General features: G+C 41.2%; 1 protein-coding gene across 3 annotated transcripts in view; it reads right to left on the reverse strand.

Annotated features, from left to right (window-relative positions):
* LOC135500193 (uncharacterized) overlaps positions 1-23,762 on the reverse strand; it is a 196,647-nt gene that overhangs the window by 110,185 nt on the left and 62,700 nt on the right. For 2 of the 3 annotated variants that reach the window (XM_064791447.1, XM_064791445.1), the window contains exon 1: positions 13,081-13,174. The exons of the other annotated variant lie outside the window; for it this stretch is intronic. In XM_064791447.1, the coding sequence (XP_064647517.1) occupies positions 13,081-13,141 (61 nt within the window). In that variant the 5' untranslated portion in view covers positions 13,142-13,174. Of the gene's footprint in view, positions 1-13,080; positions 13,175-23,762 lie in introns of those variants that run through there. 3 annotated transcript variants of the gene reach the window in all.

The following is a 23,762-nucleotide window of genomic DNA, read 5'->3' on the forward strand; positions in this document are numbered from 1 at the left end:
TCAAACTAGATATATCTTTTAGATATTCTTTTGAATACGGCATTACTCCAGGCTAAAGCTACATCCGTCAGTCAGTTGTGCGAGGAGAAATGTCTTTGTATAACAAAGAAATATTTACAGCGTAAACACATTTTGCTTGTGAAAAACGAAATTTTATCAATCTTGAAATCCAAGCTGGTAAACCTTTTTGGTGAGGTACTAACTTTCCTTCTGATCCTCTGGAAAATCTCTCGCATGACGCCTCGAAGTTAAAGAATGCTAAAAACGAGATTCCACTCAGGTATCAGCTTACAAGGGTATGTCAGCAATCATTCTCATGTATCATCTTTACTGAGGCTGTTATTGTCGGCGCCTTTGTCATAAAACGCTGTGAAAGTGACAAGAAAAAGATCAACTTTAACGAGCTTTAGCTTCGAAATTCTACACTGGAAATTGGAGAGAGGTCCGATAGGCTTTAGTGCCACCAAACCAAAAAAACAAGGGCGAGGTGCTGCAGTTTTGTTATGCAGCTTCGGATACCATATTACATCTTGTTTGGTTTACAACATCTATTCACTACACTTCTTGTTAGATGGCGGTGAAATTCACTAACCAAACTAGAAAGGTTTCAAAATGACATCAAAACTCTGAAAAACCTTACGTCTTTGTCGTAGCAAGCAATACACTAGTGACAGTCGTCCATAGTTTGACAAACATAATAATTATGCGGCTAGTGTTTAGTGTTTGACTGTTTTATCTCGGATGATCTGACTGGCCTGAGTTAAGTGCTCAGTTATCGAATTCAGCTGAGAACATAAGGATATTGCTGACAAAAGTATTGATGTGGTTCATGAATTGGCATCAACTCTTGCTAAGAATCACCCATCACCCAGATATATTACCAGAGTCCGGTGCATTCAAACAATAAATTAAAACCATCCGAAGCAACACATCGGGCGCGTGACCTGGATAAAAACATCATAATGTCACACAATGTTGACCGACTCGCACATTTCTGAACACCATGTGCCAATCGCACAAAGCAAACAGAAGTGACTGCGCATCAAAAACGAGTAAACACAGAGTATCAATGAATGCAGAACGACTCTGCCACGTTCGCGGACATCAATATTAATAGCAGTTTCCCACAAAATAGCAAATTTACAAAACTTCTATCGAAATCTTCAATCCATTAACTGTATCAACAGATTTGTTGAAAAGTGGTCCCGAGTGTTTAGGGCAATTTATCATGGTCGCCACAACGTCATTATGAGCGGAATCAGACGACTCGCGCGTAGGGACTGCGTCCATCAATGTCAGGCCATGGCAAGATAAGTACTTTTAAGCCTGTTTTAACGTAAAGATATACGAACGGCGTTGTTGTTTCCAACACATAATGACAAATAGGATATATTTCAATACTATGATGCATAATTCCCAGTACTGAGGTAAGATAAGGCAGTTCAAAGCATCGAAATGGGCCCAGAAAACCCAGCTAAGAATGGCACCCAATTAAAAAAGGTGATCATCGGATGTGTATCATTTGTTTCAATGGAACCCTTGAAAAGTGTAATAATTCACATGACACCAAAATAAAATGAAGGTATAGCTCAATAAGCCAATTAAAGGCTTTAATTTCGATCGGGAAGATGCCGCCTCAGGGAGTCAATCATATTGAACTTCACCCTGTATTGAGTGTAGTCTCGAGTTGCCTTCGTGGTAGCACGCAATGCTAAATAAACTAGTCTTATTTCATCTCGGTGCGTGCAATGAAACTAGCCGCATTTTGAGGTTTTTTTTATCAAGCTCATTAATTATCTGCGTATCACGCGATACGAATCCTTGGTTATAGATTCCCGGCTTTGTCAACCGTTGATTTACAGCCGCCACTGAATATGGAAACACTTCAAAAAAAATCAAAACGGGAATAATTGATGGCAAAAATCTAAAGCTTGATGAAGCGAACTTTAAGAGGAATTTTTCGTTCCAAGTGGGTTGGTTGTGGTTGTTAGACCGCATTGTCAATCTTTGATGAGCCATGCTGACTTTGCCATGCATGTCTCCATCAAAAGAACAACTCGATGAGCCGCTTGTTCTTTGCGGGAGTCGGTCTTTTAGAACGACCCAGTGGTTTATCATAAAGTCTCTCTGATCTAGCGCTTCTGCAAAATCTTGATATTCCTTGTTCCCGTTATAATAATTATTTTGAGCAGTTCTGCGGAAATGAAAAGCTGAAAAAATCCGACAAACGGAACTGCAATGCACTATTGCAATGAGGACTTTCTATGGTTACATCCGTAATTTGCTTGATTTATGTCACAAGGAAATATCAAACGTAAGAGTTCAAATAGAAGACTGGTATATTCTAACGATAATGCAGTATCAGAAAAATAATTGGCCCTGAACTCTGTGCAATTAGACAAATGGGTTTTATCTAACCTTTCATGTGACCATCTTGGCATAAAGTTTCTTGTAGATAAATATCAAGTTAAGAGGACTTTCAGAGACCCGTTGTGTGATTTGCTAGAAATTTATAATCGGAAATGAGAAACCTATCAGAACAGCCTACATAAATGGTTAAACATCAGGAATAGTAGAAAAATATCTGTTGAAAATAACTGATACACGCACTCAAACTGGCCGTTTCAAACCATATCACCTTCTCATTGCCTGATGATTTATCCACTACTTGAAAGCCGTCCAGGAGATGCCGTGTCCGGATGATCCACACAATGAAGCCCTTGACAGATTCAAAATATCATGCGAGCAGCACCTTCATCCTGGTGACATGCTAATCACTAACATTGACAAAACACCTTGATCCCTTTGTTTATATAGAGTCAGCACAACCACTGGCCATTGCCTCGTTTATCATGTCAACTCATACAGCAGACTAAATTATTTGTAGTCTTTATAAAAGACTTGATAAATGTACAAATGCATGCAACACAATAATGACATCAGTAAACTTAGGTGGTTCAAATAAAAGAGTCGACCTCCAGTCAGACGTCCTTGTAGGCATCGATTCCTGTGAATCATACTCATCCAGACACCATCGAATCCACTCCAATTAATTCCAAACCATTTAATTTTCCAAAACGTTGGTCAATTTTCGATCTAATTTAAGCAGGAGTGGAAGGGGATGGCGAGGTGGTCGGCGGCTGAGCGTAGACACGTGCTGGCCGCCCGGGCGGCCAGTTGCCTAGGGGAAAAGACTGCCCCAGGCTATCATACTTCGGATTATTATCGGCAGCAATGTTGCGGGATAAGCTCCGCCATGTGGTGTACCTGTCTCTGGGCTATGATCATGGCCTGGGGACAACATGCGACAACTCAAAGCATAGGCATTCGATATGTAGCATTCACAGGAATATACTATCTTGAAGATCTTCGAAAAATGATGACTTTGCAAAGAACTGCTTTGAAGTGGCACAAACGAATGTCACCAGGTTAATTTACATGCATAGTAAACTACATGTACCGTCAGGTCGAATAGAATACCCATTATACAACAGAATTACAACAATGTCATTCTCACCAGTATAAGGATAATGATTTGAAAAACATTGTTATTTGTATATCTTTGATGCACGCGGTGCACTTTTTATAAATAACACCGCGTAGCAATCTGCAGCATCGAGCGGTACTTCAAAGACAATCCTGGAAGCTAAAATATCAAAACCTGTTTGAAATTCGACCCCAGTTATAGCATCTTATGCTGAATATTACAAGTTTGAAAAGCGTGAATCATCGCATTTCTGAATCAATACGGAATCAGTCTATATCTGCAATAAAACTGATGACATAGCGCACAATGATTGTTCAGTATTATTCCCTCGTTTAAATCAATGTTCCTTGATATTTGAGAACTTCAAATTACTGTATTGTCGTCTATTGAATAACACCAAAGGTATTGTGTGCAAAAAGCATTGTGAACAAGGGATAATGACGATATGAGCCCAAATAGATAATGGAAATAGTTAAGTCAACAATAGTTCGAAAAGGTATGCCAATGGCAAATGATGCAAGCAATGTCGATACGTAGATTATCACATGAGTAGAATCCAACATTACCATACATACCATTTCACCTAGTATTGATAAGACTTCCAGAATAAATGTAAATAGTTTCGTTGTTCAGTAAAGAATATCATGGTAGGATGACAATGCATCCTGAGACGTAAGCCGATATGCGACTCTTTCTTCGAACAGAAAATATCTACTTTTTTATAACCAGTTAGTTTCCGTCGAAGTCTGAAGATCTTTTTAGGCATTAAAAAATGAACAATATAAAAAGAACATTCGACCAATTCGCGGTAACATCAGTGCAGTGTGTGCTAATGCTGGGACTAAAGCCTCATTATGGAAAGTCGGCGATAAATGATGGATTCTTTGAACAATTTGAAAAGCTCATTTGTTTTAGCATAAAGTTTCCTTCAAGGTCGAGTATTGATTTTCTTAAGAAGCCAATTATTCAACTTATCGACTTAGAGAACAATGCGAAGATGAGTAATAAAGAATTGAGGATTAGGATGATATCCTTGATAAAGTATTACAGTTAATGCCAGAGGTTATATCATTTAACTCTTTAGCTATGGAATTTCCTATTGTCGTGTGTATAGTCGATTCGCTCAGATTCATCATCAGGATCATACCTAACCCCAGAACTTCAAGACTTACTCCGAATAAGTCTCAATGATTAGAAACTCGTGAGGCTTTCTGGCGGTCCACAACGACCTCCAATACAACATGGTGGTGTCTAAAGCGTATTCCAATGATGTTTTAGTTGATCTACAAAAACTGGTGTCATAACGTGGCAGACTCTTTGAGACTCAAGAGGACTGAAAGTAACATTGAAGAATTATGCACCAATTATTTTCCATAACTGCTGCCCTCGAGGGACAAATAACTTACCATCCAATAGCATCATGAAGCACAATGTCCTATATTCAGGACCCAAGCAATGGAACCAGGTTAACAAATCTCATACTTAATATACAACTGGGTATTGACATTGCAAAACGGGTGTAAGCTCTCTAAGAGACTATATATTCAATTTTAAAGTACTTGGCTTACGGCCATAGCTCCAGTTATTGCATCTTATACACACAGACAAGTACACGTACATGTGATGATATTAAAAATCAGCCGCCTCATAAGCATTCCAAGTAGAGTACATGCGACTAATGAAATATATTGAGGTCTTATGCTATTTTGACAAATTTAAGACGTTCATATCGCTTGAGCTGTAAGACTTTAAATGACGTTCTGAATTCAATTTCGTCTATAAGATTTGAAGGTCGTATTTTCAAAGAGCTCTTAACTGCTTTCATATTGAAGTCAATGTTATTAAAGAAAGATGTATGAATGCGGTGAACTTTAATATAATGCTGGCGATATGATGTTGTTCACTTGGTTTGTGATTCAAGGATGGAAGATTTCAATTTTGGATATAGAGTTAAACGTTATTGGTTCTTACTCTCCGGAATATAATTATTAAAAAGATGGAGCTAATTTACCCAAGAAACCGCTGGCAGTAATCCCGATAAATATTTTTTTTAAAAAATATTCTTGGTCAGATCTTATTCAACTTTGCGTACAAGGTTCGTCTTGTTCGTTGAAGAACCCTACAGGAATATTGGTACAATTGTTGACGCTTTTCAAAAACATTTTATGAACAGTTCGATTAATAACGTTTGCCAATAACTTATAAGCCATGGATGACATCAAAATCTCAAGGCGAAAAGCAGTAATCCTAAGGAACTTTTCGAAATCTTCAAATGACATGATGAGTGAATTGAACCTTACGTAAACTGCAAACAAAGATATCTCAATTCTGTGATACGTCACATCATGAGGTCCTCAGGACCTGTCGTGTAATCTCCTAACAATCGGCATTTAACGGTTTCTAGTCAAAAGGTGATTTAATTTCAAGTCTTTGTGGAGCAGTGATGCGATCCTCGGCATATGTCGCTGCGCAGGGTGGGACCTAATCACGCGGAACGATGCTCTAATGTGATTTAATCCAAGGTCTCCAAGGAGGATGTGGCTATGTCTAGCTCCAAATGAAGTTGGCAAAAGGTCATGTATATGATATTGCACAATATGTATAGACAGGTTTGTTCTACAAGGACAAGATGAGTGAAAGACATAGTCAAATTAATTTCATGTCAACTGAAAGGAACATTGAGAAAAAAATAACCCGAGAGCACAGCAGGATCTGGGAAAGAATGAAATGTCTTTCAAACGGGCAAACAGCTGGCCTTTATTTGGAGGGGGAGGGAAACTCCTTTTTATCATTGTTTACATTGATTCTCTAAAGTAGGAAACATCATGCTGGATACAGGCTCCAAGAGGTTCTGATATTTACCAAGCACTTGAAGGCCCGGCCAGAGACTGTGACTACACTGCAACGTAACTAAACTGGTGTTGAACTTCTCCAAAGTCAGACAAAGGCGCTGCTCTTTTCGAAGCCGAGGCAGAGCAAGGGGTGCGTGTTCAAGCTTGCAAACAAGACTAACCGATTTCGACACGTGTCCATCGTCGTAGCAAGTCAAACACAGTGACCTAAACACTGGATTAGAGGATGCTCATTTTGCAGCCTTGTTTGTTTTGAATGACCACAAGAGAGACGTGGCTGCTGTTTGAAGTGGTGGAACGACATGGCAGCACATCTTGGCCACGTGTTCATTTCGACGACAAGTGAAGCACAATCGATCAGACTCCTTGACATTCGTTTTGTGTTCCATCTTAGATGGATATCATGGTACGACGTGTGCCCGTTTGTGGCTCTCAACTTGATCTCCCATGGACTTGACAGGGCAACCGTCCACAAAGAAACCATGCATGGAGCAGCATGTGCCATTAATGAACTTTGGACTGACGCCCATTTTTATTCAAGCAGTTGAAAAAAATAATATTTGGAAAAAAGAACTCAGACAAAGACCAATTTGTTTGTTAGATAACTATGCGTCCTGTAGTTTCTTTATCTAACACCCAATTGTCCATTCCCTACGCGTCTGTTACCTCGAAACACTCAGGAATGACAAATGAAAGGCGAACTCTACTGACCATGGTCACCATGAGAGGGAGAGAGGTCGTATAGGCCAGACACACGCTTTAATCATTTATCCTCAGGCTAATAACATCCTTTGAAACTGACCCCACGAGAGACATGTTGACTGTTAAATGCACTGTACGGCATTACCTTGACGTTCACAGCAAGATGACTTTCATGGCCTTACTAAATCCGCTACATCTTTAGCATTGCAATGACAATGATCCACAGCCTCCCTGAGAACAAGCCCGGGGCCCATAGGACAATCAATACCTAATACAACCCAGTCTCAGCAAATCATTAGACAAGAGTCGGTGAACCCCGTTTGTGCAGCTATTAATACTCCAAAGATCAGTCCCGGGCCTCATCTCTTCTCAGTCTATTAAGAACTCAATTAAAACTCACTGCCTATTATGTGAGATGAATGAGGTAGGTTGCTATTGAGAGATCCGTATCTTTGTGATAGGATATAGACAATTTGCTGCAGGCTGGGGAGGCGATGCTAGCGGTGCTGTAATTAGGGTGGATTAGTACAGAATATGATGTCTTATCTTAGTGAAAACTCTTGCAATACGCTGGAGGAAAGATGCTAAATGTTCTTCAGTGCAATTTGTGTGGATTAGCACTGTAGAAGATGTAGGATATAGCTTGGGAATGTGGACTATACCACAATATGAATCGGTTCATCATTATTATCAACAGAGGAAACGGAGCATGGCAGTTGCTTTGGGATGTTGTATGTATGGTTAGGCTGTAATATGGGTGGATCAGCTCTGTGAGACAATGCGGGATAACCTCATAAAAACCTGCTACACAAACATCTTCAAACTCAAGTCTGCACTTGACGAGATTGGAGGTGGAGAATTAGCCTAATGCAATAAACACCTGAGCCATTCCCTGTAATGTAGTTGATTTCGCAGACTCACCGACAATTGGTCATGCACTGGGTCCAAGACATCAATACTGGCTGCAGCCTCAATTAAAACAGACGCCCACTAGTCATTGATAAATGTGGCAGGTATTACCCTTGTGAGATGACCATCTTCATTCTGGGCTATGGGCCATTTACCGCAGGCAGGACATCGAGTCACTTGGGGATACATCCGTTAATGCTAGAAGATCTGCTGAATTAAACTAGCTTTAGCCCTATAGCACAAGGAGCTTACCAGCATTAGATCATCGTCTTACACAATGTAACAATGGATTTCCATGATATTCATCCCAAAGCCAGAAGACAAGCAAACAGCTGCACTGGTGACATCTAAGAAACTGGTGGAGGGAAGCTAAAGATGGGAGCCATGAAGAGAAGCGGGTTTCAAGCCTAAATTACTGGACTTGCTTGGGGAAAGCGAGGCAGCGTCCTTACCAGAGCCGTCCTTTATTTGGCGTAAAATTGGAAGATGGCCGAATGGACGTTTTAGTCCTCGCAGAATCTGAAAGATTCTTTTGCATCTACCCAAGCCCTTGCCAGTGGCCGGATAGAGCCGGCCAGGCAATACTTTTACAAACTGAGTAGCCACGCGGATTTGCCGATCAGTTCCATAGAAGATGAAAGCGACACAAAACTCTGATGAAAGGGTACCCGACGGTCATCAAATAACATAACTAGTCCGGTCATTTTTCTCCTGAAGTGTAATATTGAGAAGCCCTCTGTCTATTGGAAATATATAACCTTGAGGTCCGTCACAACAGGGCTTAGTGACACATGACCCTGTCCTTAGTTGGTCAATGTGACCCTGAGCAAACCGCTACGTATTGCTTTATACCGGTATACGCTGAAACTACACGCTAAATCATAGATTAATCTTTAGCCAATGCATCGAACTAAGTTAAAAAATACACACATCGGCCACGCTTTCGCTTTCAAATTACTCCCAATCCACCCAAAGAAAATTAATAACCGTGAACTCTTGGATGCGGGCTGAGTAAAGTGAGTAGTTAGCTTCTTAATGACAAACATTATCCTGGTAATTACGATACTAATTAGCAGTTTAAAATCCCCTGACGGTAAGGATCCGTTAAGTTGAGAGGTGAAATTTGACTTTTGTGACGGTAAACTGACGGTAAGTGTTAGAGGAAGCATTAGGATAATGGTGTCCTCGACTGATAGGCTGTGTACTTCACAGGTAGATCTGTGTTGCATTGACAGTTCGTTCAGTACACATCCCGGCTTGTTTCGCTGCCTTGTTAAGTTCAATTTCATCTACCGGGTTTGTGACAGTGTTCATGAAGCACACGCCAGCATGAGTGTGTATTGTAACCCAATCTTTGACAACCTTGCCCACTATACTTGCTATGATACAGTAAATGGACAATGACCTTCAAATCAAAAGGTATCTCGCTGCAACTACATACATAATGTCTCAGCATTTTACACATCGTTATGCCAGGTTATTCTGAACTGAAGTATTCTGTGACATCAACAGAAGTATCCAGGCCACGCCTACAGCTTTGATAGCTACTTCAACAGTCGCATACTACAATAATTTACAAGCTGTATATATTTACAACTTTACTGTCATTGTCTATGATCCATATAACATCCGCTAACATCTGCTGCTGTCATGAACCTAAGATTTATGGCAAATATCTAAGAAAGTATCATGGACATTCCACATATCATAAAGTTATGTCTTGTAATTCATTATTCTGAAACGTATGACAACGATATTGTCTCGGTGTGTGCCATTGATGTAAGTCTGTATTTCGATGGCATGTGCTTTCATAACGAGCGGCATAATTTGAGCGGGCAGTGCCAAACGCTGTTATGTGACGTGTGCTTCACAGCATATTCAGCTGCCAACATCCACATTTTAAATCCACTTCTGAGCGGGCAGTGACAAACGCTGTTATGTGACGTGTGCTTCACAGCATATTCAGCTGCCAACATCCACATTTTAAATCCATTTCCGAGTGATCGAGTGAATGTTATTTTCTATAAATTCTAACAGCACACAAGAACAGGTTGGCTTGATACTCAATTTGTTAAAGAAGCTATACCAATAAATCAATACCGGTAAGTGTGCAGTATATCATAACTATTGGTCCTATTAAGGAATGAAATATTTCACACACGATCGAGTACTGGAAGACGTGTCGTAATTACAACGAGATAAATTCTGTGACAATTCAATCACGGATGTGATGTAACATTTTTAGGTCTCAGTTTTCTCAAGCATGAAAGCTGATGGTTTTCAACTATTCGAAGTTTTGAGTGGCAGCAGCTGTGTACGAAGGCCTGTAAGCATGTTCTCCATTAACGCATGGTCAAGTATCATAATACGTTGCACTTCATCGAAATGCATAAAACTAACAGTTTCCTCTCATTTGTTCAGCATACACAATGAAATGAAAGGTCAATATAGCTAAGTTTTGCGAAGTATCCCGTATTGATTAGGGATTATCAATGATACAAGTTACAACACACAGTCTTGCAGTTAAGTCTATCATTCACGGAACACTTCAAATTGGTACCTTGCAGGATGAAAACATTGCCGAGGAAGTCATATATTCTTATATTCACTGCTTTAACGTTTATTCTTTCTTCGATGAGAAAGGTTGTTCTATCACAGAACCTCTTGTTGACAGCTGCCTTAGCTAAAGGGCAAATCTCTTTCATGCGAAGGCTTTTATTGTAAATCGGCTTACTGCAACCAACAAAGACCTTACTTAATAGACAATGGCAAGGTTGAGCTATGATTAAGTCAGATTGAAGGTTATCAATGCCCTAGGTAGATATACGCTTCCGACTTCAGCCAGCGTGGGATCGATACGTTTGAGGTAGAAAGTTCCCAAGCAAGGCTGACACAAAACAGCACCAACATGTAGCTGACTTAACCGGAACTGATGAAGTGGATCCTGACAGAACAGAAAATTGAATGCTTTGAGTCCCTTGACTGGCTACATACTAACAATGTGCATAGAGGTTCTGTACTCTAGCAAGAGCATATTCACTGTAATTAGTGAAAGCATTCTACTTCTCCCCAGGTTGACAAGTTTCGTATGACTTCATATCCGTTTAAAATTATGATTTGCAAAGATGCAAAATTGCTCTAAGCAGAAAGCATTGTAAGAAATCAACAACGCCTTATCATTTTATTCACTGTCACTGGTGCTTCAAGCTGTTTTATACTTCCTCTTGAAATGGTTATCTATTGAGAAACTCGCAGTTGTATATGAAAGATGCCGCAAGCCTGTTTTATTAAAAGACTCTGACTCCATTATTAACTGTATGCTTCAGTCATAAACCTTCATATACCGAAATTTACCGGATCAAATCTTCTTTAAGAAGGTAAATATCATACAGTTGAATATATACTCAACTTTCTTAGCGACCATCTGATAATTTATACTTTACTACAAAAGCACGGGTAATAACAACCTTCATTTAGCATTTCCACATCAATCAACCACCCTAATAATAGCGCAATCATTGTAGAGCTGCTTTCCTAAATAATTCCAGTTGCAATAATTGCTAATTATGAAACAAGGTATAACTACAATACTATGATACAATGATACTCTATACCTGTGATGCAGTTGTCCAACTAGGTCGAGGTTAGTGCTAAGAAGGATGTCAATTCATAGCAACTATCAATGCCATACGCCCCCAAACTGTTTACAATGGTCACAACGATTACCTAGACAAACAAGAAAGCAAGGAAGCAAGGAAGCAGAATAAGCTTGACTTTGCTGACAGGTAGGCCTATCTATGGTCTGTGCTGTTTTATCGGTTGCAGGTTTTATTACAAGACACAATCATGATTGTTTGCTCCCACCATGGAAGAGAAGTTCATTCTTGACTTGACAATGGCCTACACGCTGATGCCTACATACTCAAGGTTGGCGACAGTGGAGTGAGCGTCTTTGCAGGTTTGAGACGTTATTCCCGCATCTACTCAGTGCCATTTGCACTGGAGAGTAACCGATAGTGGCCAATCAACGGGACCGTTGGCTATACTTTACCTGTGTGAAATCGCATATCAGGGACTAGACCAAATTGTGTCACATATCATTATACTGTATCCACGAAAGATCAGCAGAGTACAACTTTTACATAGAGATTGATATCCAACACGCTGATGGCGTAAGATTATCTTCACATGAAAACGAAGACTTGCCTCTAATTGGTTTCTGAGCGAGCTCAACTTTTTACAAGGATGATGTGTCATGCGAAAAGGTGTTGAGATTTTTTTTATCCAATTAGGATGATACTTGATCGAAGCAAGACTGTCCTTGAACAGGTTGGTTTAGTGGAAGAAAGCCATAGTAGATGTAGCTTCGTGTAGAACGCTGGTACTTGACACATAATACCTTATCATCCTTAAGCGTTAGGAAATGCAACGCGGTCCTCTTAACAACAATTAGCATCTAGAAGCGACTTGCATCAATAACCAATGTAATCAAATCCATCAAGAAATACATTCTTTGTGTCATTTTGTTCTTCTCTATTGATCTTGTGAGATTGGCAAGAAAATGCTGTTGAGGATTTTCAACACTAAAAGGGTTTGGAATCAATTTATCACACTAATAAATACTTTGCTTAGAAAAATATCATATGTTGTTCTTTTTCAATCGATACAAGGAAATTGCTTAACCTATGAAAGATTTGCCGAGCAACAATCCAACACGCAGTTATATATTACTTCTGATATGACACACCTTGTTTGACTTTATCTGTAGTGACATCCCGATACATTCACAACCAACCTACACCAGTTTCCGCAATAGACAAAACGCACACGAATCGAAAGAGTTCAGGAAACTTGGTCGAACCGAACTATGTGACATTGTTCAGAGATTCGTCCAGTCTAGCGATTAAGGCGTACAAACCAATTGAAATGACACTTCATCATCAGACCTAATATCAGTAAAAGTAGATGGCAGTGTCACTCCTGAAATTCGAGAGACAGAGGTAGTCTGAGTTTCCAAGGCTGTCTCAACACCTTCCACTCAAGTGAATCACACCCCAAAGTTACACAACTGACATCAAAGATACATAACGACTATAAAACAAACTGAAACTAACACAAAGCAACCCCTACCTTGATTCACGAGTATAAATAATCCAGAGAGAAGGACGATGATATGTTCTATAGTATCCATGGTTCTCCCATGAGGATCACGCCACGCGGAGAGAAGATATCCGTGGCTATAAAGCCCCTGACGACGATCACACAACTGATACTCAGATCGAAGACACACACTCTAAACCTCTGCAGCATCAACCTCGCCGCGGAGGGAGCACGCGGATTCGCTCATTTGTATGCAATTAATCCCGTGCCTATGATCGATTTGCTACGCCATGTGCGGTGGATCAGTCGATGATGGATGGTGTCACGGATTTGACGTTAGTGTGAGGTAAATCACGGTGGTTCCGTAACTTGGGTAAGTCACAGATTTGCCTGATCAGGCGGCATGTCCTTCTTGGTTCAGAGGATTGTCTCCTGACCTACATTAATTTTAGCAATGTAAAGACTATACACGCACATATCTAAAAAACTGAATAAAATATCAAATAATGATCGTACCTGGGAGTACCGGCACTGCCACACGTGTTGGAACAAGCATCACTTAAACATAAAACATGCTGCAGCAAACAACAGTCCACGCTGTTACTTTTGATACATCGTTTGTTACGAGATGAAACAGAACTATCAATTTCATTTCTAAATGCTCTCCTAAGCAGCATTAAACATTAGGTGGTTGCAAAAACACCTGCTTGAATAAGTAATAGATACTCCGGTTTAATTCCTCAACCAACTCTTAGATCAAATTACGACAAGGCTGAAGAAGAGATAGATATGAAAACGGTTTTCACTAAATTAATTTCTGCCTCTACGTGTTCATGTAATGTAAGTAGAGAAAGACATGAAAGAACATGAGAGGAAAATGACAAGGCACGAATTCGCACGTGCAGGGTTTCAGAATAATCAGCCAAGAGTTACATTGATTGTGCTTGTATGAAGCAGGTTCACTGATTATCATTCACATTTACCATATTTTTATAAGATGAAGGAAAACGTCGGGTTTCAAATGAGGCATGCAGCCTTCAGAGGGACTAATCTGTAAGTGTAATTGTATTGGCACGATTGCAAAGAGTAGTGTTTAGTGAGACTGACGTAAAAGGGCCAGTTTGTTAACTTGATGCATTTGTGTCGGACCAATACATCTTTATTCTAGAGAAGATTCTTACAATATTCTAAAATGGCCATGAGCTGCGGTCCGTCGCAACGGAGCACAATGCAATTACTCCTTAAACATACATCTAACAGTATTTGTCAGTAACTCCTTCTTCTCAAATCACATAATCGATCATTGGTGTTACCTTAACACACAAATATGGCTTTAATTATGCCAAAACTCCGTGTATAAGGGCAATCTATCCGTACACACTTGTCGCATGTCTTTGCATCGTGGCAAGAACACCATTTTCCACTCTAGACAAATTACTATTAACTCTAATAGGCTGCTCTACTGCAGGATTCGCAGTGGATTTTAGTACTTGACATGCTTGCTGGTAATTACAAACGTCGATCTATATATGGCCAATGTCGAGGTGATAGTTGTACCCAGCTTTTCACAGCATACGGTTACCAAATGTTGTAAATGCTGTCAACCCTAAAAAAAGGACGTACAATATCTGAAGGAAGGAAAGATGAAATCTTTACTGCTAAAGAAATCAAGAAATCCACCTCCCTGCACCGAGTATTCGGGAGGTTTACTGCTGTATGCAGCATCAATACGCCTGTAAATATCATATTGCATTACAGAAGTGAACGTGACAGTGGCAATGCAAAGGGTCACGACCCCATTTCCATAGCGAGGCTAGATGGGTGCGTATAAGATGTGTACTGGCATACGGCTATCAATCGGATTACCGAGTATTGATGACCATTCAGGTTCACGAACGGCAGAGCAAATTGAGTTTGGGTTAATGACGGGCGATGCTTTGCATTCGATGGGGGTCTTTAGTCCTTTCCGTCTCCAGTTTCACATTTACACATTAACTTCATTAGGGAATCAACAGATTAAAGGCGAGCTATTGAGGTAGCGAGATGGTCATGGCTAATGCATGGAGTTAGAACGGAGAGCTTGACATTAGCTGGGGAATGTACGCAGAGAAGATTACAGGAAACCGACGAAAACGACACGGAATGACCATATTGATCAACAGATGAAAGGCGAGCTATTCAGGTAGAGAGATAAGGTAGCGAGATGGTCCTGGCTGAAGAACAGTGTTGCAATGGAGGGGTCGGCGGTCGAGCGGAAGGAACTGCTGACAACATCACAAATCACTGTAAGTTGCAACCACGGGTGCAATTTTTTGAAATATTACATGTTATGAATTGGTTGACAGCTATCAAGATGAATAATAGCTCTTCAAGTAACTGTAATGACACTTAGCACAACACACGGGTCACGCAAATCAAACAGAACAAGAACTGATTAAACTTCTTGAATCTTCCAATGTGACCATTGACATCATCTTCACCAAACGTAACCTCCTTGACCGATGACTACAGACACACTTAAGGCATTCAAGTTCCTCTGATCAAACCCTTTAAAACTAAAGCCTCGTGTTTGCCAGGTTGCCAGGTCGAATGAATTTTATCCGATTAGCAATTGTCCAAACCCATCTCCTCACTCATACGATACAATCAGTCTAAAAAGCGTACTCGTCAAAGGCAAACACTCCATCAATTGGCTGAACCACATTGAAAAAAGCTCGCAACTATCTACTGAGAAGACCTCTCGCCAGTTCACAAACCATAGCATCGATAGGTACTCTCGCCAAGCGAATTCTAAATCTGAACTCAAGCACCACACTTCGACCTCATCCAGCAAAACCCTATCAATTAGAATGTCAGTATGATGTTCCACCAGCACACGACACTGACACTTCATACCCATCATTTACACAACAAAGGCAACCTCAAAGCTAGAGTGGGCTGGTCTATTGAAACTGTCACGGCACTGTCAAGGGTTAGGCAAACCACATGAGGGCAGATACACCCGCAACATATTCAGAGATTTGACAGATTCCTGAGCTTATGGAAAACTCGATGGAGTCATCATCTTTCGGGGATTTTTTTCAAGCGAAATTGTCATAGATTGGAGTGACTAAACATGATTGCTGTGATGATGAAGATCATGATTGAGGAAGACTTCAACCGCTGCAAAGCTGTGTTGCACCTTGGCCAATAGTTCGTAATCTGTTATCCTAAAGGTATTGCAGGCAAACTCTGCAGTAAGAAGCTCTTTGCCTTTTTTATTATCTGAACTTCGCAACCTAACGTCTTTTACTAGCCCACCCACAAAATCGATTATCCATGTTGGCTCAATCTGAGTAGTCCCTCGGCGGGTTATTGATATTCCATAAACCTAACTGATATGGCGGATCATAATGGCATTTACGACTCTCCGACTCCATCTGTGTATTGAGGTCCATTTATTCAGGGGGCTTTGTTTTGGTTGGTGGTAGAGCAAATACTATTCTGAAATGGGACAAGCTCTGTCACAGTTTTGTGTGAATAGTATGTACATGTATGTAAACCGCTCTTTGCAGATGCATGTTCGTTCTTCATGTAGTCAAAGCTTTATTCAGTCGGTAATGTAAAGGAATACTGGCTAAAGGACACCACCCTGACCACAAAGCTCTGGGCCTCTGTGGTGGAACCATCTAGGACAGCCACCTTTGCCACTGTCTAGCACACATCTCATATATCAGAAAGCAGAAGAACTCAACCTCATCTATGCAGAGTGATAGAAATTAGGAAACCTCGACTTCCACCAATCCATTCCAATGATAGATTCCCTGTGATTATTCAGCACGTTAGCACATCCGCCATTCTCCGTGTCTCTTGCCGAGACTCAATTACTGGCGACATCACCCCGGCGTGTTACAACTACATCACCTTCCGCCAAGAGAATCAGACCTTAAATTCCATTTATTTTAACAAATTGCGTCGTTTTAGAATTACATGGCGGAAGAGGGCAGGAAACAGTGCCATGCTGTTAGCTTACCGAGGCCATGAAGTGAATGCATTATCTAGGGTTGTGCTGGAGATTGATCAAAGTTGTGTTTAACCGAGACGAATAAAGGTTACGGCGATCTTACTGAGCGACGACTCATATTGGCAGCCTCATAATGCATTGTAGAATGATGCATTACCCGATGCACTTTGAGAACCACAACATCCGGTACAGAAGAAGTGAATATCAAGCTAACCACACTCAGCCTACTTTTGTAGTGGAGTTTCAGGTATAAAACGTCGAAATCGAAAAATACTTCACCAAACACTTTACTGCCATTTGGGGCTAGATTCTTACCTAAAATGACACAGAAGACAACATTCACTACACACGACCGTATACCATTACCATATGAAAATCATGATATGATAACTTCATTAAATTCCAGGTCAGGGTGTGTAATAGACACTATTATATCGAACTTGCACGCAGGTATTGTGAGGCCATGCTTATTGGGCAGTTGCGAGGACAGATGAGGACAATGCCGCCGCGCGGATACGGCTAAAGAGGCGTGGTTACAACAACACACAACCATCAATCCGCATCGAACGAGGCGAGGTAATAAGCAGTGTAACACAGCGACAGAAAAAAAACTCCAAACGATTTATGGTTCTCTTGAGACTCTAACCATATGTAATGGTCAGTTATCTGTTGTAAAGATGCCACGTGCTGCGCAGGCCACAGGGGCTGATTATTGTTATTGGTCAAGATGATCAAGGGGATATTCGAGGAGTCGGCGACTGGAATAGTGATGCGGGTAGCGAGACGAGTTTGGTGCCATAAGGACCACGCTGGAGATGTGTCTGATGCACACGAAGAGAATGTCATTCCGGACTACAGCCAGGTCGTAAATACAGATAGGATTCTTAGTTAAGATCTTACTAGGTTTTGTGTACATTCGGGCAAGATTCTTAGTTGAAACCTTAGCTAAGAACCTGGGAAGAATTCATCCTACGAAACGGAATACGATTTCAACCAAGTATCTTATAAGCGGATCGAGTTATTCCTGGACGGAGGTGAGGTGTGATTGGACAAGGGTTAGAATCCGTGATGGAAATGTCAGAGGTGTTTCTACTACTTCTTTGTAAAGAGCTGCAGGAAGAAACTGGCCTCTAAGTATCCATCTATTGAACCATACATCATATCTACATCCCACACAGTAACCCCAGCTGAGCCCACAAATAGATAACCAGAGACGGGTCATAATATGACTAATGTAACATCACCTCATCATCATAAAAATATTCATTGCACGAAGTTATTTTATAGCAAATTGACTCCAAGGTCAACTGAGTGAGACACAAATTATAAGTGGTTCTATCGACCCAACACCTTATTCATTTTTATTGCGCTCAACTGCATCAAAGTTATGTTTACAAAGACCCGATGAAAATTTAGAAGCCGCAGCTCTTTGTTGAAACTTCATCGCCCTTAATCAAATAAATTATATTAACTCCATTAAAAAGGGAATCTACAACAACATGAACAGGGCTTTTCACGCAGGAGGCAGTAGATTGAGTTAGCAGTTAACTCAATTTGTGGGAAAATATTGCATTATATTACATCACTGGGACCCAGGGGTCAGTTTATGCTGACGTCAGGACATTTTTCTGCACCCAGATGGCTATCTTCAGTTGTTATTAGCCTCAGCAACCCTCAGGGAACTCAATCAGAGGCAGACGAGATCATCAGCGGTTGGATATAAAACCAGCACCGGCACAAAAGCCAGGTTGGTCCGTGGCAAACCCAATCAAGATCAGGCGAGATTGAATGCGGTTGTATATAAAATCAGCACCGGCAAAGTAACCAGGTTGGCATTGCCTGCAAGAAATCACAAATAATGAGTTTATAAGTGATGATTGTATTACGTGCGGCAAGATATTCCCGGAATATCTCATCCGTGAATTACCATTAAGTCGGTATTGTTCCTTTGATTGAGTTTTATTATCTGATATGTGATGCGATATACGCCTAATGTTCGTGATGCACTCGTGATCGACAAGAGAAAAGTTCAAGAATGCCATGCTTTACGAAACCTAATCCTCCGCCATCAAGGCTGTTGACGATTCCAGATAGTCGAAAAGTTTTGAAAGGGACTTTCAGAGGCAGAATATAGAAGCATTGTTATAATAGATGCCATTCGTTTCCTTCAACAACTGATTCGACATGACAGGAGGAAAATCAGATTTTCGCCCTTGCAGTTTTTTTAATCATCTGAGATAAAGCGGTCTTCTCAGATTTATACAAGTGCGAGAAGCAATTACGATCTTGCCAGTTGTCATGAGCGCGACCACCTGCCCAGCCACTGACAAAGAACTTACACACCATCTAGAGGATGTGGCAATGACTGTCTGTATTTTTCCACGCAGCAGGATGTATGCAGCCGTTCCAGCTGATATGTCTGGCAGATTGAAAGGAAAAAAACAGCCTTCTGTTTGGCATCTACATGAGAGTATGGTTGGTCATAACAGGACAACTTCTACATCACACTTCAATAACATCCCCTGCTTGGAGATTATGTCTCGTGTTCCGTTTTCAGGTGGATTCGATATATTGACTAAATTTTGACAACAACTACGTTCTCATTAGAAGCCTGCTGAACAACTGTCATCATTGCCAGTCACATTTGACTGAGCCATTCTTAAGTCGTGTTACTATTGCCTTCATCTGGCTTACCTCCGCTACGAGTATCGCTAAGCGTCAGTTGGAGCTAACATCACCGAAAAAATCTCGCCTGACCTTCGACAAGCTTCAGTAGCAATACCGTGAGAACTCGTCAGCAGCCATAACCAGAGAGGTTTTCCCCTCCGCATCAGCCTCTCGCCAGTTAGGTAGTCAAACACAACCGAAGCAAAATGGTACCTGGTCCGACCTTAACCATGTTTCACTACCAATACCAAGGTACCTCGTCAGGCAATATGACCAGGGATATTCCAGCATTAGTCTTCCTTCTGTCTCACCATCTCGCCAGTTAGCAAGTCAGACAGCAACCAAGCAAGGCGGTACCTGGCCCGACCTTCGCAATGTTTCACAACCAATACCAAGGTTACTCTTGAGGCGACATAACCAGGGCTATCAGTAGTCTTCCTTCTGCCTCACCATCTCGCCAGTTAGCAAGTCAGACAGCAACCAAGCAAGGCGGTACCTGGCCCGACCTTCGCAATGTTTCACAACCAATACCAAGGTTACTCTTGAGGCGACATAACCAGGGCTATCAGTAGTCTTCCTTCTGCCTCACCATCTCGCCAGTTAGCAAGTCAGACAGCAACCAAGCAAGGCGGTACCTGGCCCGACCTTCGCAATGTTTCACAAACAATACCAAGGTAACTCGAGGCGACATAACCAGGGCTATCAGTAGTCTTCCTTCTGCCTCATCCTCTCGCCAGTCAAGTTGTGAGACATCATCCAAGCAAGGCGGTACCTGGCCCGACCTTCGCAATGTTTCACAAACAATACCAAGGTAACTCTTGAGGCGACATGACCAGGGCTATCAGTAGTCTTCCTTCTGCCTCATCCTCTCGCCAGTCTAGTTGTGAGACATCATCCAAGCAAGGCGGTAGCTTCACCATTGCCTGACCTTCACCATATATTTCATTAGCAATACCAAGGTACCTCTTCAGGCGATATGACCAGGGATATTCCAGCAGTGGTCTTCCTTCTGCGTCACTCTCTCGCAAGTTAAGTAGTCAGCCATCACCCAAGCAAGGCGGTACCTGGCCGACCTTCACCATGTTTCATTAGCAACACCAAGATAAGTCTTCAGGAAAACATAATACAATGATTTACTTTCCGTCGTTAAGAGCAAACCCGATTAACCGTGATATGCAGGAAGCCCACCTCATTTCACGCCTCAATGATATTTTACGGACTTTACGAGATATTTTTTATTGCTTGGTAGGTTCGCTAGAGATGTCACAGAATCTGTCAGGCGTGGGACGTGATGGAGTGAGCGCTTTGAGCAGTTTGTCTTCTCAGTATAACTTATTCGTTTGCGTTTTGTCTCTGTAGCATTTCGTTCCTAAAATCTCGACTCCAACCGAGTCCAGCAATGATATGATAATATCTGCTCAGTGATCAACGGATTCACTCCCTATATTTCTGTTTTCTGGAAATGATGGCCTGAGAACATTGACCAGTTTATCTAATTAAAGCTGACATATATGCATAAAAACCCTATGCCCAAAATGACCAATGATAGACACCCAGCGACTGGTCTCACTTGACTGCACAAACAACAAGTTCATTGCTCTCGCGTAAAAAAAAAATTCCTCGAGCGGGTTCGAACTCGGAACCCTCGCCACTTGATCTTTGCCGTCCAAACCGCTATGCCATGAAGCCGTTGTTGTAAATGAACAATTTTTCAGTTTTTTATTTCACGTAAATCTTGACAGAATGGCGTCTTTGGTGCCATCTGTACCATTTTCAGTTTCAAAGTGGCCTTTAAAACAATGCCCTTTTACAATATTGGCAAAGTGAATTCATAAGATACATAATAAGGAGATGAACATGACACCCTGTGATGGTTATAGGAGCACGCAGCTATTTTTCGAGTTTTAAAGATGCAAAACATTTTCCCGCTTTGCTAGTATCAAAACCATGCGTGTATTGAGGAACTGTCTGTTAAAGAGGCATTCGATTTCAATCAGCGGTCGAGCTACACATCAAATGCTCTGTTGGTGAATACGGTAGCGCCACTGCGGCCTGCTGGTAGTCTACCATATAACATGGCTGACGGGCGTTAGTGTTTCCTAACTTGTCCGTTAGGGCTTTTATGCATGCAGCTTTAATGTGATATATTCGTCGTCTGATTTTCGGTTGTCTTTGGGTTATCTTATATGGAATCACAAAGAGTCAACGAAGTAAAAAAGGAAAGATAAGGGCCTATCATTTGTGTATGGAAACACCCTTTTCTGCTTGAATACCGACTCATCCTTGAGTTTATCTCAAATGTATGATATATTTATTGGTCCTGTCCAGTTGGGTTATCTATATTGTATCGACACGACGCTCTTTGATGTGTTTTTTATATAAGAGTAACATCAGCTATCGGCCGATCCTTTTATTCTATGACATGAAGGATTATCGGCTCACTGGACACCAAGGACACTCACGCTACTGACAAATATTTGTCGGTACAGGTAATGACTTATAATCGGCACCACAGCAAAATGAGTCAGCAACTAAGAAGGTGGTCAAGGATTACACTCTCAACTCAGTTGCGATGTATCTCGCGGGTAACATCTTGTGTCAGGCGTGTCATTAAAGTTGTGATATGAACCAGCAACACTCGATAAGGGAATCAGTTTGGGCAGTTTAAACACATTTATTGGATCAAAATTATTTCAGGTATACATACATGTGGTCGTGGAAGAGCCCCATGTGGGTTCAAACGTACGCGGGCCAATGACTTTTGAACACATAACCTTGTTGACACCATACACGACGTTACTAAGGGTGTAATTCTCTAAGTCTGACCTATTTGAATTATCCATCTCTCTGACTTGGCCATTGCTTGGAACAAGTTAAATCAAATAACGAAATTATCATATCATACGCATATATCCAACTGCTTTGATATCAATAAACGTCTTACCAGATCAGCCCCGCACAACGACATTGCCGTCTCTTCAGAGGAGTTGAGATTATATCCTTCCTAAAGGTAATCTCGTTGAGTATGGCTTTGGTCAATCGTCTTACAGAAATGGTATTACTATCCTGTCATATTGGCTAACCGTAATACTCTTAGATACTCTTAGCTGCGTTCGCTAACCAAACTGTGCCCAGGTGTGGTCTGAGGACAGGCCAGGATCTAAGGATCAGTTTATCTGATAATGTCCTCATTCTATGATTCCGCGGGGTCATCTCACAGACAAAGCCCTGAAACAGCACACCACCACGTCTTTTACCAAGAATGATGACTTTTACAGATGCGGTGCTGTAAATAAAACCAATTTTTGGATACAACTTAGAGTACCTCGTGGTCAGATCTTACCCCAACATTTCCCTTAAGTCTAAGACGTTCGATGGTGATGTATCAGTCATGATCACTGGGGCATGACGACGAGGACTCATGGGTTTCTAGCTGGACTATGGTTGGCATTTCACATTACATACATAACGGCTACCATTAATTGACATGTCAATCATAGGATGACTTGGCAAGATTTCTCACTCTCGCGAGACTGGCGACAAACGTGATCATAATAGTTGGGCTGCAGACCAAAATCTGCTGATTTAGGGAAGTGTGGTTGGTGACGCGGATTTAGGGAAGGAAAACTGCTGATAGGTAATAATGCGGAAGAAGCGTCCACGACTTGCAAGTGTAAGCGTATCGCCAAATCAAGGCTATAAATGTTCATAGTAGGTAGTGTCACATTCGAAATGTGAGCATTGGCGTCACCTGAATCAATTTAATACGGACTCTCTCCAGATAATGGACAGTCCCAGCTTTCCAGAATAAACAATAAGGAATGTATTAGACCGTACCGGTTATTAGGCTCGTGTACTTGGTCATGTCTGAGAATCGTCTGCAAACAGCCATAGATGTATTTGCAAAACGACACGCTACTCATCATACATTTCATCATCATCGTGGAACCACCAGGGTCCAAACAGATGTAGGCTGTCATGGTCCCAAAGTTTACTCGCAAGTTCGAAATTAACACACGTTACTATTGAATTTTCTCTTTAT

This window comes from Lineus longissimus, chromosome 16 (genome assembly GCF_910592395.1).
Source record: "Lineus longissimus chromosome 16, tnLinLong1.2, whole genome shotgun sequence".
Classification (NCBI taxonomy): Eukaryota; Metazoa; Nemertea; class Pilidiophora; order Heteronemertea; family Lineidae; genus Lineus; species Lineus longissimus.